Source organism: Dipodomys spectabilis, unplaced genomic scaffold, assembly GCF_019054845.1.
Source record: "Dipodomys spectabilis isolate Male_0828 unplaced genomic scaffold, ASM1905484v1 ptg000147l, whole genome shotgun sequence".
NCBI classification, from domain to species: Eukaryota; Metazoa; Chordata; class Mammalia; order Rodentia; family Heteromyidae; genus Dipodomys; species Dipodomys spectabilis.
In genome coordinates, this window is record NW_024870824.1 from 10198004 (window position 1) to 10212914 (window position 14911).

The 14911-nt window shown below is 38.2% G+C and overlaps 1 protein-coding gene across 5 annotated transcripts in view; it reads right to left on the bottom strand.

Moving 5' to 3' along the window:
• Window positions 1-587: 587 nt before the first annotated feature.
• Nr3c1 (nuclear receptor subfamily 3 group C member 1) overlaps window positions 588-14911 on the bottom strand; it is a 147838-nt gene continuing 133514 nt past the window's right edge. For all 5 annotated transcript variants that reach the window (XM_042691923.1, XM_042691922.1, XM_042691924.1 and 2 more), the window contains exons 7-9: window positions 10131-10261; window positions 5398-5555; window positions 588-4688 (exon numbers count right to left, since the gene is read on the bottom strand). In XM_042691923.1, coding sequence (XP_042547857.1) covers window positions 4536-4688; window positions 5398-5555; window positions 10131-10261 — 442 coding nt within the window. In that variant the 3' untranslated portion in view covers window positions 588-4535. The remainder of the gene's footprint in view (window positions 4689-5397; window positions 5556-10130; window positions 10262-14911) is intronic.

The window sequence follows — 14911 nt, forward strand, 5'->3', positions numbered from 1 at the left end:
TTAAAATAAGCTAAGGAGTTTGACTAGATAATATCTCCATAAAAGGTCATTTTTCCTTAAGAGTTTTTGGGGACAATACTGGGTTCGAACTCCTCATGCTTGAGCCATGTCTCTTATTTTCCAAAAAGGATCTTACGTTTTTACCTGGGGCAGGCTGTACAGGTGGGGCCACAGGCACACACCCAGCTTATTGGTTGCGATGCAATAACTTTTTGCCTAGGCTGACTCTGAAGCATGATCCCCCTTGCCCTCTGTTGTCCAAACAGCTGGGATTATAGGTTTGAGTCGTCGTGCTTGGCTCATATGATTGCAACGGTTGGAGTAGTCTTAGAAGTAGTGCTTTGGTGCAAAAGGCATACAACTGTTTGAGGCATGGATAGGAGAGTCTGTGAGTCTTTGGCACTGGGGTTCAGTTCATTTGGAATTTGTTACATTAAAATGTACACATTGAACACTGTCATCTAAATGTCTTTATCATCATTTAACCCTCCTGAAGTAAGGACACTACATTCAGTAGAACGTGGAGGGGAAAAAAAATAGAAAAACTGCAACTTTACAAGTTCTACAAAAGCATTCTGGGAGCCACATAATGAAAAAGCAGGTATTTTATTATGATGTTTCCATATTTGGCATTGCTGTAAATGGCTAACTAACATTTACCGCCAGTTCAGTACAAATGTGTGGTTTGGTAATACCAGGACAGCAAATTTAAATGAAAAATAAAAGTTAAACATTTCCACACAAGATTTTACAGTCTGACATGTCACTGCGTAGATAAAAAGACATTTTTTAAACTACAGATTATTCAGCATGAATAAAAAACTACAACTTTTATTTTTAAACAGGAGTCACTGGTTTTAATTTTTACACATTTAAAAATTACTGTGATAAAAAATAATGAAAAAGCTTCTTAATAATGCCATACACAGTATAATATAGATTTGTCCCCATTATATAGCATTTGTTTAATATACAAAATAGAATATTGACACACTTGAATCTCTATGTAGTTAAGCAAGTTATTTAAGGAGGGCATTTTTATACAGTCTTTATCAGAAAATAAAATCCTTTCAGACATTTTTAGAGAAGCTAACCCTTTCCTGAAAACCTAGTCACTTATCCTTGGTGGACTAGGTTGATTGAAAATGATAAAACTTTCATCCAAAGTGATGTAAAGTGTTTTCCATACACTTTTATTTTTCCCTTCCAATACTGAAGCCAGGCACATAAAAACACATTCAACTATAGCTACAGTTGGGGTGACCAACTGAGATGAAAATCTTACCAAAGGCCACTAGCTCAAAATTAGTAATATTGTTCATTGCATGGTGAGATAGGTATTTAAAAGGGATCTGCAATGATACGACCCGAGTCACCTTGAGGCTGCTCATCCTTCGTCCCTCCTGATTCTGAAGTGAGGCTGGCTGCTTTTCCCCTGTGCTGGCCCAGAGCCCCCTGCCCTCATCAAGCTCCTCAGACACTCATCACCTGCTCTTTGGGGTGGCCAAGGGTTTTCTCCCTCCACCCTGCCCCCCCCCCCCAAGAAGGCAGGTATTCCCTAAGTTCCCTTCCCAGTTTTACATAGTGTGGGTATATCTACCCCCAGACTGTCATGGCCTAAGCTCCTTATGATTGCTTGTACAGTATCCCACAGCAATGCCTAAAAACACTGAGAGAATCACTTTTTTAAAGCCATAATTAAAAATACTTTTCAGGATCTGTGTGAGTCACATGGACATAAAACCAGTTCTCACTGAACTTGCCCTAAACCTAAGTTGTTTGGGATGGTAAGAAACCACACACATAGAAAATGAAGCTGCGTTCAAGCGTAATGTATCTATTTTTGCACACAAGTTCATAATTATACTCAGACACAATTATGATAACTTTCTTCTTTCCTGCAAGTTCTAAAAAGAGCATGGCAGCTTTTTCTTTTAGTAAAAAGCCTGCAATAGTTTTATGAATGTCAGTTGACAACAGAGTGCACATATCTGTTTACAGCGCTTCGGTATCTGAGAGCCAAGGGTGCGGGGTCTGGAACAGGATTGATGTGCGATGTGCCTTCTGGTGTTAACCACAGAACACTCTGTAAAGTGAACAACAATCACTTTTGAGAAGCTCTTTGGAAACTTAACACTGTCACTGATAATATTCAAGTGGTATTTCTTAGGCACCATAAATTTCACATCCAGCTGGGTTTACAACCATCTTAAAGTACTTTGAGATCAATTTAAACCATTACCAAAGGAACATTCTTTTTAGAGAGCATTCAAGAAAGTAAATGATTACCTTTTTATTAAATAATTTCTGTAAAATACTGAAAATAACAGCATTCAAAAAGCATTCAAAGAAAACATAAACATGTCCTCATTTTCCTTGGAAACGAACTCTGTAGGATCGAAAGGAATTAGTGTATTATTGGCATCTTATGGGATTCTGCGCTATTTACATATTGCTGGAACTTCTATGCATATTATTGCCGAACTTCTAAAGCCTCTGCTTTTGTTAGCCTGTTGGAGAGGCTGTATGCAAAAGTAACCTGCTGTTAGATGGTGCTTGTACTAACAAGCACCACCATTCTATCCTGAATGCACACTTTCACACTTGGGGAGAGTCAATGAACTACACCTGTGCTGACACGTGCTGTTGGGATGAGAAGGGCGGTCAGAGCGCTGTTTCCTGTGATGTATTTGGTCAGAGCCTCAGCAACCTTCACTGCACACAGGGCTGTCTCCGGCTCCCTCTTCCTCTAGGCAAACCTGTTTGGTTTCTGAGAGCACTAATGCCTGTGTGACTGCTTTACCCACACTAGAAACCATATAGGAAATCCATCAACATTTCTTTGACCCCTATAAAAAATATATAACATGTCGTGATAAAACAATCTCATCTAAAAATCATTCTTATTTTACACTATACAAGCTATTTTACAGTCATTTTAATAAATTGCATGTAAAGCTGCAGTAGCCCTTCCCTTCCCAGATTAGTGAATACCAATATGATATATATCTGAAACTATAACTAAATATAAAAATATATTAGAAGTTTCATATTTTTAATATTAGATTTTCAGTTTTCTATTACACAAATAATTTGGCCACTCTGAGTAGAAATCAAATTTCTGTGGCATAGTAAATATGTTAAGTTCGAGATTACAGAAAGTTGGTAAGGTGCACACAGAAAGGGCTACTACAGCTTCTGTTTTGTTTAAAATCATCATTTTCAACAGTGAAGAATTTCACAAGACTTGTTAAATTGTATGGCACACACAGAAGATGTGTAGTTCTACAACATGGATGTCTGACATTCAGTTCTAAATCACAAAAATCAGTAGCTGAACTTTCCTGTACCACCAGGAAAGAGACCAATCAATGACAGATGTAAATGTGAAAATGGGTATCTAGCCACTTTTGCCATATTAGAAATTGAGTTTGGGGGCTTAGTGGGAGGCATTCCTTGGTGTGATTAAAAAAATAATCTCTCTGCTGTGTTACAGCTGCTTATCTGGAATCATCACTTTTAAGAAATCATACAAATTAAAAAAAAAAAAAGGTCCCGAAAGAATTAATTTACCAACTTTCTTGACATCTAACCACTACAGAGATAGGGCATTAGGTGCTTCTTGATAATTATATGTTTTAAAATTAGGCTTTGCAACCATCCTCCATGGTTTACCCAGCAGGCCACTGGACTAGGCGCTCAATACCAGTTAGGGCAATGAATCTGCACAATTCTATAGACTTCTCCCTGGAAGCAGATATATACAAAAGAAGAGCTTTTTATTTTTTTTTCTTTTTTGACAAGAATACTGGAGATCTGAGTCAATTTTTGTGGTCTTCTGATAGCTAAGTGCCATCAGGTTAGAAGCACCAACCCATTTTCACACAGAAAATTAATATTTAGAGTTTATTTAGGAAAGCTATGAACTAGCTGCCCATCTTAAAACAGCTGTACAATAACTTGAATACAAAAATTATGTAAGAAAAAATGAGCAAGCGTAGTTCACTGAATATAAAGGAAATTGTTTAAACCAGACAGTAATAGCTATAAAAGGCACAGCTTCCCTTTTCTGATATACACTTGTAAACTTTTTTCAGGTTTCCATGCATGAATCAAAAAATGCTATCCTAACTATACATGGGAAAATACACCAGCAAAAAAAAAAAAATCTAGAAAGTTTTATCCAGCCAACTGAAAAGTATGAGCAGAAAGTTCCTCACACAGACTTTGGGCACTGGTGGTTTAGGTGCCTTCTGACAGTGGAAATTAGCCCACATTTCCTGCATCTCCTTTCTGGGACATAACTAATAGATTTCACTCTCTACTTGGCCATCACTTGCAAGTGGTGACTCAACTGCTTCTGTTGCCAAGGCTTGGCCCTCTAGAAACCACATGTAGTGCATGTTAAAAGAAAACAAAACAGACAAAAACAAAAGGAAACAACCAGCAAAACCTCTACAAGACAAGTTGATAAGTTTGTACAGTAAAAGCTATAAATTCAACTTTCTTTAAGGCAACCATTCTTAGTAAGGCAGTCACTTTTGATGAAACAGAAGTTTTTTGATATTTCCATTTGAATATTTTGGTATCTGATTGGTGATGATTTCAGCTAACATCTCTGGGAATTCAATACTCATGGTCTTATCCAAAAATGTTTGGAAGCAATAGTTAAGGAGATTTTCAACCACCTGCAAGAGAAGATACAGTACCAATTAGGATTCAAAAGTGAACAACATGAACATCTCTCGTGTTTGTGGGTCTCATGAACAAACATATGACCTAAAATACACTAGTACTGGAATCCCTCAGTTAAATAAGCTCTTAAATATTTTTTTAAAAATTTAGGGGCTCGGAAGGTGGCTCAGTGGTAGAGTGCTTGCTTTGCATGTATGAGGCCCTGGGTTCGATTCCCCAGCACTATATAAGCAGAAAAAGCTGGAAGTGGCGCTGTGGCTCAAGTGGTAGAGTGCTAGCCTTGAGCTGAAGAGGTAAGGGGCAGCACCCAGGCCCAGAGTTCAGGCCCCATGACCGACAAAAAATATAATAAAAAATTTTAAACATTTAACATTTTAAATTTCTTAAATTGTGTGTGGAGGGCAAGTCCAGCATGGTACCCAATGCTTGGTGATCTCGGGCAGGGAACAGGAACTCAGGCCCGCCAGGGAGGGTTACCTTCTTTGAAAAAAGTACTGTAGTAACTTTTTTTTAAAAATTCACATGCCTAGATGAAAAAAATGGGTGCAAAATTGGAATCTGCAAATTGAACTCCAATCTACAAATGTAGATATTACTATATATTATATATTAATATAGTATATAAAACATATAATCTATACCAAATATATATTACATGCTCTTCAAACCTCTTATGACATTGGCTGTAAGTTTGGCACTTACGTCATGCATGGAGTCCAAAAGTTTGGTCAGCTGATAAAAACGCTGCCAGTTCTGACTGGAATTTCCTTCCCTTTTGACAATGGCTTTTCCTAGCTCTTTGATGTAGGTCATTCTGATTTCATCAAATAGCTCTTGACTCTTCAAACCTTCCTTTGGAACTAAAAGATTAAGAAAGAGTCCTTAAAGAATTTCCTTTCTATAGCTTTACACTCACCAACTATGGCATTTCAGAGCATACTTCATACATCCTAAAACTTGTATTTTAAAAGGACTTTGAAACTATCTTAAGAGAGGACATAGCACAGAGAACTGGAGGTCTTCACCCTGAGTCTTCTCTTGGTTAGGAACTCATACAATAGAGCTAGTGCTGTTTTTGAAGGCCAAGTTGAATGATAGTGATTATTCAGTTGGTCATTCTGCACTTGACATTATTCTGTTTTGAGATAGAAGGCTTGAACAGTAGTTATAACTTAAGAGTATCTGTGATAATCATCAATTAGAAAATTAAAATATAGTCAATATATTTTTTAGATGTGATAGCATTCAGAGTTGTTACAGTCTAAAAGGAAATTTTACTGTAGTCTATAGAAATGTCTTGTGAAAGAGTAAATATTTCTTTTTTTACATATGATAATTAAAAATAAGTCGTAGGTTAGGCTTTTTGGCTTTTGTCTATAATCCCTGATACTCAGGAGGATTTTGGCTTGAAGATAGCCCAGTAAAAATGTTAGTGAGATCCTTATCTCAACCAATAGCAGGGTGTGATGGCATATCTGTGATAGCTAGGATGTAGTCACACAGGGAGGAAGTAGACTCTAAGCTTTACTGTTAGAGACTTTACAAAGAAAGAGGGCGTAGGGGGACTAGAGGTGTGGCTAAAGTGACAGGCCTTGCGTGTGCAATCTCCAGTCCTGCCAAAACAAAACCAAAATTAAAACACTCATGGTATCTAACTATAAAGCTGGTACACAATCACGTTTGTTGTATTATTCTTAGAAAATGAGTGCCACAGTGATCACTTAGTCTTGCAGGGTGGACACCTGTGTAGAGTGTTGGCTCTTTGTTAACAGCGGTTATAAGGCAGAAGGATTTGGGGAAAGGGTTGAACAAAAGACAAACTAAATGTTGACTACAAAGGCAGATTTCTGTATTTCAGGCCTTTCCAGAGAAACTATTATACCTTCTCCAGCTACCAGTGCCTATCTGTGCACAGGAGCAAAGTTTGGACAGCAGCTGTGAGGTGAAAACTTTTACCAACCTTCCTTTTACAGAACAGGCTTGCCATCTCTCACACTGTGCTTAGTGTGCTGTATGTTCTTTATATTTCAGCCTTTAGATTTTCATATTCTTCATATACTCTTGTAAGTAACATAGTTGGATTGTTTGAAAATGTTAGTCTTTCAGTTCAGCCTGGAGCATGTGTTCAAATTACTGATGTAGAACAAATCAACGTGTACTACATTATCTGTCGTATGCCTCTTCTGCTCCCCACTCCTACTTCCCTCTCCTCTCACTCAGGACTGAACTCTGTGTTTCATGCTTTTCTTTCTCAGTGTCGTTTCGCAGTGACGTGTTCATGTTAACTCTGCCTCACTGCCCCCAGTTTCATGTCACTTCCTAAGTAGCTGGGATTACAGGTAGAAACCACCAAGATCAACCCATTTTATCTTTTGAAGTATCTGTTGTGGTGCCTGCTGCCTGCACCCACCGTGCTCCGGCAATTTCAACATTCATTCTTATCAAACTACCTCTTTGGCTTAGATGAACGTTTTTTACCTCATGTTTCGGTTCTTTTTGTATTTCAGTTCTATTTTTTAATCCAAGGTCATTATACCATTATTTTTTATAAAGTAAGTGCATCTGTGTATTTATCACTGTAAGTAGGAATAATGAATAAAGAAGAAATCTCTTTAAGTTTATCCTTTAATATTTTTTAGTGAGGGACTATAGTGGCAAACGTTTACTTTCATTAAAAATAGATACTGATATATTTAGATCATTTACATTTATAGTGATTATTGAAGCTGGATTAAATATCTATGATGACTGTAACTGTCTTCTTATCCTACTTGTCTTTTTTTTTAAACTTTGCACTTTTACTGCCTTGTGCTCTCCATCTGAAAGTTTTTCATTAGTTTTCCAAAAGCATTTGTGTATGATTTACTTTGCTCAAATTTGCCCCATTTAGGCTATTCTTACATTTGTTTGACTACGTAAGCAGGCCTTGAACTGTGGATCCTCTGCCTCAGCACCTGGAGTGTGAGGGTTACAGGCATGCACCACCACGTTCACCCCGTCTCCTTCACTTGAATAATCTGGGTACACTATTGCAGGTTACTGGGTTTTTTTCTTTTAACACTGTCACCTCACAGTCCTCCTGCTTGCATGGCTAAGTATGGAAGCTGCTTTTTTCTCTTACTTTTTCTCTGTTGTTAGTTTTCTGAAGTTTTAATGAGATACATCAAAAATATAAAATATTTTTTGGCTGTTTCTCTTAGTATTCTCTAAATGTCCTGTATCTACATTTTGGTATCTGTCATTAACTTTGGGATTATTTAAGTATCTCCATACATGTATGCCATACCCTCCCCTGCAAATCATCTCAGAGTTCTTAAATACTGTTGCATTTTTTTCTCCCATTTCTTTTCTTCTTGCATTTAAGTTTGCACCAGTTCTTTCCTTGTCTGTGTCCATCTACTGATAGGCCTGCCAACAACATTCTTACATCCCTCTGCTGTGTTCTTACTCAGAGTTCCAGTATTCTTGGCATTTCCACCTCTCCTTACATTACAAATCTGTTCTTACATGCAGTCTCCTTTTTTCACTAGTCCTTTATATATAGAGAGAGATCAGTTACTTTTAATTTCATGATAAATTCCATAAGTTTGGGGTTGGTTTTAATGCTTACTTTGTCTCTTCAGACAGTGGCTTGTTTTTTTCCTGCCTCTTAGCACACCTTGTGTGTGTGTGTGTGTGTGTGTGTGTGTGTGTGTGTGTGTGTGTGTGTGTGTGTGTGTGTGTGTGTGTGTGTGTGTGTGTGTGTGTTTGAGAGCTGGATAGGATATATCAAATTTGATCTTTCAGTGGAGGAATGCTGGACAGTGTTTAACATTTGTTGTAGCTATGGTTGCAAGAGGCTCTGGTTTCTATGCTATTACTTTGTTCTTCAACTCTCTGCTATGTTCTGTCTTTCCTAAGAATTTCTGAATAATCTAGTAGCTGACAAGTCTCAGCCACTACTATACTGGAGACTGCTGATATGCAGGTAAGGTATAAATAATCCTTATGCTTACATCTTTTTTTTTTTTAAACTGGGCCTGATTCACTGGATTGTGACCTTCAGAAATATTTCCTAGAAGCTCTTTTCCTCTCTCTCCTTGTCCCATAGACAGAAGCCATAGAAGTGGCTGGGATCCTCCATTTGCCTTGTCCAGCAGGTCACCTAAGGCTCTGGTGAAGTAAGTTTCCCAATAGAGCAGATCTTTGTAAGAGAAAACACCTGACACGTGTATCTGTATATTTCCAAATGCTTACTTTCTTCTCCTGCTTGCCAGGAGAATGAGGGGATTTTCTTTCATATTTACCATGAGAACCTAGTTGTTTCTGAAGACAAACACAAGAAAGTATGAGGGACTCACTTAATACTGGATTCCTGGGAGTTTGAACTCTCAAGCTAATTCATATCAGCATCAATCCACTGAAAACCTTTCAGGTTGGTAATGTTCACTATGAACATTAAGCTTCATTAAAAAAATAACTTGATGTCCTAAGATTCATTTTTTCACGATTTGAGGTCTATTTCTTCTTAAGGCTGACAAATATTCCATTTTTTAGATAACAGTTTGTCCATTACCATCTTAGTTGCTGCCAAGTTTGGGCAGGATAAATAAAGCTGTGATAAAGAGACACAGCATTCATATTCCCTCCAGAAGTGAACTGAACCTTTCTCTTGCTCCACATCCTTACCAGCATTTGGTGCTGTCATTATTTTAGAGGTTGTAGTGGTTTTGCACTCTTGTTTTAATTTTCATTTGCCTGATGGGAAGCCTCTTTTCATATTCTTTTTGCCACTGTTATATCTTCCTTAATAAGAGTCCTTGGTCCATCTTAAAAATCAGCTTGTTTCTTTACTATTGAGTTTAAAAAGTTCTTTGTGGATTTTGGAGAAGTGTTTCATCAGACATGCTTTTTGTGACTTACTAAAAATGTGACACAAACTAATATGTACAAGATGCTTCATATTTTTCAATGCTATCTTTGCTAGCTGAAAGTTACCTTGAAATCTTACACAAGACATCAGCAGCCTTGTGTAAACTTTCAAGAATGGTTTACAAACGTTTAGTGCTGTTTTCTAGGATACATGTTTATAGTCTTTATTATGTCACTGAAATAGACAAATTAAATCATTGTTGGCTTTCTTTTTCCATGGCTCATATAGTGATGTTACCAAAGACCAAAATGGTGGGAGGAAAAAGCAGTTTGCACAACTCCCTCCTACCAGAGAATCCTGTGCAGCTTTAAACTTGTCTTATTAATTTTGATACTAATGAATATGCCTTCAAAATTTATTTACCAAAGGTATATGGTGAGCAAAACATAGTAGTAGACTGGTTATTAGTTATATATACATATATAATATACACAAAAAACTAATATATTTGGACCTTTGTTTTTAGACTTTGATATTCCATATTTGGTACTGAGTCTTAGTAGTGAATAGGTAGTCTACCAACCTGTAGAGAGAAGCAGTAAGGTTTTCATACAGAGATACTCTTCATAAGACACTTGAAGTCTTTGTAACTCAGAGGAAACAAAGAGCATATGTTTACATTGGTCATACATGCAGGGTAGACTCATCCTCTGCCTGTGAGAGACAAATATGAGTGTTTGGATTAGAAAGAAACAGAGCTAGTTCCCCAAATAGTACATTTCTTTTGATTTAATGCTAATTCCTAATAGAACTAGAATTGTGGAGAACCTTCCTCCAACTTGTTCCCAGTCTGGAGAATCTAAAACTATTGTATGATCTTACCTACTATGTATTGTTTTATTTATTGCTATTGTATATTATTAGTTGTTCATTTAAGTCCAGGTTTTGCATTTCAATATGGCCAGAGAGCACAGTTTTAGGCTGCATACACTTAAAATTCACAAGGCCTCCCCTCACCCCCAACTAGTCTATCATGGGGACAACCATCTGTGACAATGTAGTTATGCAGAGGCCTAAACCTGAATGTAGGCTTTTTTTTCTTTTTCTTTTTTAGCCAAAAGCTACCTCTATGTCAGAGATGAGACTGAATATTCTTTTTTTTGTTCTTTATATATATATTTTATTGTAAAGATACTATACAGAGGGGTTACAGTTACATGGGCAAGGTAATGAGTCCATTTCCTATCGAGCATTGTTACATCCTCCTTTATTTTTCCCCCACAATCCCTTTCTTCCCCACCTCCCCCCTATCCTCCTACCCCTGGCCAAAGTTGTAAACTTCGTTTTCAACATAGTGTCTTGTACATCTCATTGTTACAGTGGGTCATCCTGTATCCTTATTTCAGCATTTTGTTATTTCCCTTCCCCTCCCCAAATTAGAAAAATGTATATATAAGATTCAGGACACTGGAATCAAATACAGTGACAACAGGGGTTGTACCATGGGGGAAGAACATACAAAGAAATGAAATTATCATATAAGTACATTAAAAAGAACAACCCCTATCTTGGGGTTCATTTTGCTTAGCATCAGGTAATATGATCATATGTACATAGCTTTTGACCTCTTCTGCCTGTCCTAGACATATACTAGTTATTGCAGATAAGGGAAACCATGGGACCTGGCTTTCCAGTTAGGAAATAGAAAGACTGAATATTCTTTTACCCCAAGGTTTTTCAATTTAGCCCAGAGTGACCTCAAACTTGCAGTCCTCCTGCTTCATCTTCCCAAGTGCTGGGATTATAGATGTGTAACACCACGACCTGAAACTGTGCTCAGTTCATGGCCTTTGGAGCTTTCTTTACATTATTTTATCTAATAGTTTTTTATTTCTATAATAAGATGAATTCCATTTAAGGTGTATGCTGACAAAGTGGTCAGGAAAAGCTCCTAGGGCTCTTCTTTAAAATATCTAATTGAGGAAGCACCTTTCCAATCTCCTGTAGCAACACTGTGCACTAAGGACAACCATGAGGAACTTTGATAGGCACACATCTCACACTAAATCTCCCTGTCACAGATACAACAAACACATGAGCAGGAAGCCTGTCCACCTAACACACAGCCATGTAAGAATGTAAAGACGCTGACTACAAACTGCTTCTCCTGTCATGCAGGGATCTTCCAAAGGAGGATTATTGAGGAAAATAACCCATTAGCAAGTTTACAATGTGATGTTCTGTGAAGAACATCAAATTAATTTGTTGAGGTAATATTTCTATAATTCTCACTTTATATAAGAAATGTATGTGGTCTAATCAGATTGTGATGTGACTGCTTAAATCTAAATTGGATTTCCTAAAAATAAAACTCTGAATTAGATTTACAAATAAAAGGGTGAGCTGGTCTTTCATATCTAAGTAACTTCAAATTGCTTAAAAGCAACTGAACACCCTTAACATGATTCTTTTAGAAAAAAAAAATATGGTTGTCTTCTGAAATGAGTGTTTTGAGTTTCCATGTAATCTAAATATATTTCCCAATTATTTCAAAATTGGATCAAAAAACTAATCTTGGTGTCTTTCTGACACAGACATTGTGTGTCTGTGTACAGTGCTGGCTGGCCAATCATGAGTAGTAGCTACTAGTGAAGGATCAGATGTGGTCCCTCCTGAGAACACAAAGCAGCTGAACTAACAGCCTATGTGCATTATCAAGTTGCTTCTCACAGGAAGCCTGAGGCCCCGGTGACACCTACTCCCAGGGACCATTAGTTACCTCTGCTAACATGTAGACAACTAAAGAGCAGACATGTTGTCTTGTACTGCTGTTGTCATGTCTGGGGCACTTTAAGAGAGTGATGGGCGTGTGGGAAGGGCGGGCACAGCACTGGCCTGGCATGTGTGAGGCCCTCTTCCTATTTACTCCTCAGCACTGAAGCTAGAACAAACCCCAAGCCCACAAAACAAAGAATCACTAGGAATATGATGAGTATTTGTTGTAAACTATTCCACAGCCTACAGGATTCGCAGTGGTGTGTCACATCTTTGTACTTGGAATGTCTGGTGCTTTAACCCAGCTTGTTATTTTGTGTAGCTGAGGATCAGCTACTTGGGCCTTCTGTGGTCACAATCTTTTTTCTGCACCCTAGTCCCACTATGGATCAGAGCTCTAGAAATAGTTTTGGTCATCTATTTGAGTTCCCTATCTGACTTGGCAGGGGTCTCGTCTATTTTATTCACGATTTCATTTCAGGCTGCCATAATAGTGTCAGGAAGTTTGGGAAGTACTTAAAATTCCAAGAAAGGAGCATAATCTTGGAAAATAAGTATTACCAGAGGAGAAAAAAAAATCAGGCTAGTTCAGTAGTTTAGCTAGGATTTTTCTATGCAGCTATACCAGTAGCGGGAAAAACCGAAATCTCTGCTACATGTAGTTCTTATTTATCTACGTGGCTCTGGAATTACTTAGTAGGACAAGGGGAAAGGTTCTGGATCTAGCCTCATCACCTGAAGTTTCCTGTGCACTGCCAAAGTTGCTTCTTGAAGCTTTTGGGGCAACTATCATCCTATCCCCAAAACAATGATGGGAGCTTACTGTATCATAGACCAGGCTCTCCTATTAACTTTCAGCTCAAATACATGGTTTCCTCTGACTCCTACCCTCTACGTCTTCAGGCTCTCCTTGATGCTCCAAACAATGCATATCTTGTTCTCTAAACAATGCATATTAACAGTCAGCATTCATTTTCAGACTCTTTGCCACTCGGAGACATTTCAGGTGTTCATTGTTGTTGGGAATGTGGTACCCAGTTGTGAACACAAACGGCCGTTAATGGATTTATTCACATAAAAGTGCAGTGATATTGCTACTCTAGTGAGCTTAAGATTTCATTAATTTTAGGAAGGAGAGTGACAGTGGTGGGGAGAATGATTAGAACATCCTGTAACCATGTGGAAATGTAATAGTGAAATCTCCCTATGCATAATGGATGGTTTCATAATTTTTGAGGTAATGCAGCATCTGTAATTAGTAATTAAGCCCTATCTTTTGTCACGCATATACAAGCCTCCAATTTTATTTACTTTTTCTGGTGTTATGGGGGTGGGTATTATATTTGCTAGGCAAGTACTCTACCACTTGAGCCAGGACTGTTCTTTTATTTTTCAGCCTTAGTTTGGGGCCTGGGGTCAAGAGCAGGGATCCTCTTTGAGTAGGGAGGGCTACATGCATACACCATTATTTCTAGGTTTTTTTCTTTTTGGTGTGATAGGGTCTTACTACCTTCTTTTATTGTTATTATTTTTTTGCCTGGACTAGCCTTGAACCATGATCCTCCTGTCTCTATCTCCTGAGCAGCTGGAATTACAGGAGTACGCCACTATTTCCTGCTCCAAACCTCCATTCTGTTCTCTTGTCAAACCACGTGTATCCCCCTTTTTCTAAAGAAGGAAGCAAGCTATGGGCACGAAGAGGTAACTGGGAATAGAAAATAAGGAGCACTAGGGATGTACGGCCAATTATTGGTCTCACCGTGAACTGAGGGTCATGCTTGAAGAATAGATTAGCTGAGTAGGAACAAAGTTTATGAAGGACAATGGGAGTGAGACAGTGAGGCCAGGTACTGAAACATGTTAAGTCACGCAGAGTGGCTCTAGGTGGTGAGCGAGGGTGCACTGGAGAGAGGTGTGAAGCCATCAGAACTATGTTAAAGAAGAAAACTTTACAAGGAAGGCTTCACTCGAGGTAGGAAACTAAAGCAACGATGGAGGTGAGGAGATGGGAAATGGACACCTGAAATACTTCATGAACGGCACAGGCCTTGATGTAATCAAAGAGCTGGTTTATCAAATTTTAAGTTTCAGTATTAATCTTCTCTCATGTCCTAAGTCACAGATATTGTGAGTCTTGCCACGCAAAGGGACACCTCTTATCTCTGGTCCGCAACTCTCAGCTCCACAGCTGAGATGTCCTCATCTCTAATTGTCTCTAATTGAGTTCACAAGACTTTTCTTACCCTCCACCCTCCTTTTACTTTCTAGAATAGGGTTATAGAATTAAAATAATATTGCAGCTCCTTGCCACAGACTTACGTCAGTCAGGCATGCTCAGTATTTAAAATCTTTTAGGATTTGAACATAGAGCCTTGTGCATACTAGGCAGGTGCTCTACTTGAGCCATACCCCTAATTCTTTTGCTTCAGTGTTTGGATAAGGGCTCATGTTTTTGTAGCAAGCTTCAGATCTCTACACTTCTGTCTAGGTATAACTGAGTTTAGGAGTACACACACAGCTTGTTGGTTGAGATAGGGTCTCATTAACTCCTTTTGCCCAGGATGGCCTTCCAGTCTCTATCTCTTGAGT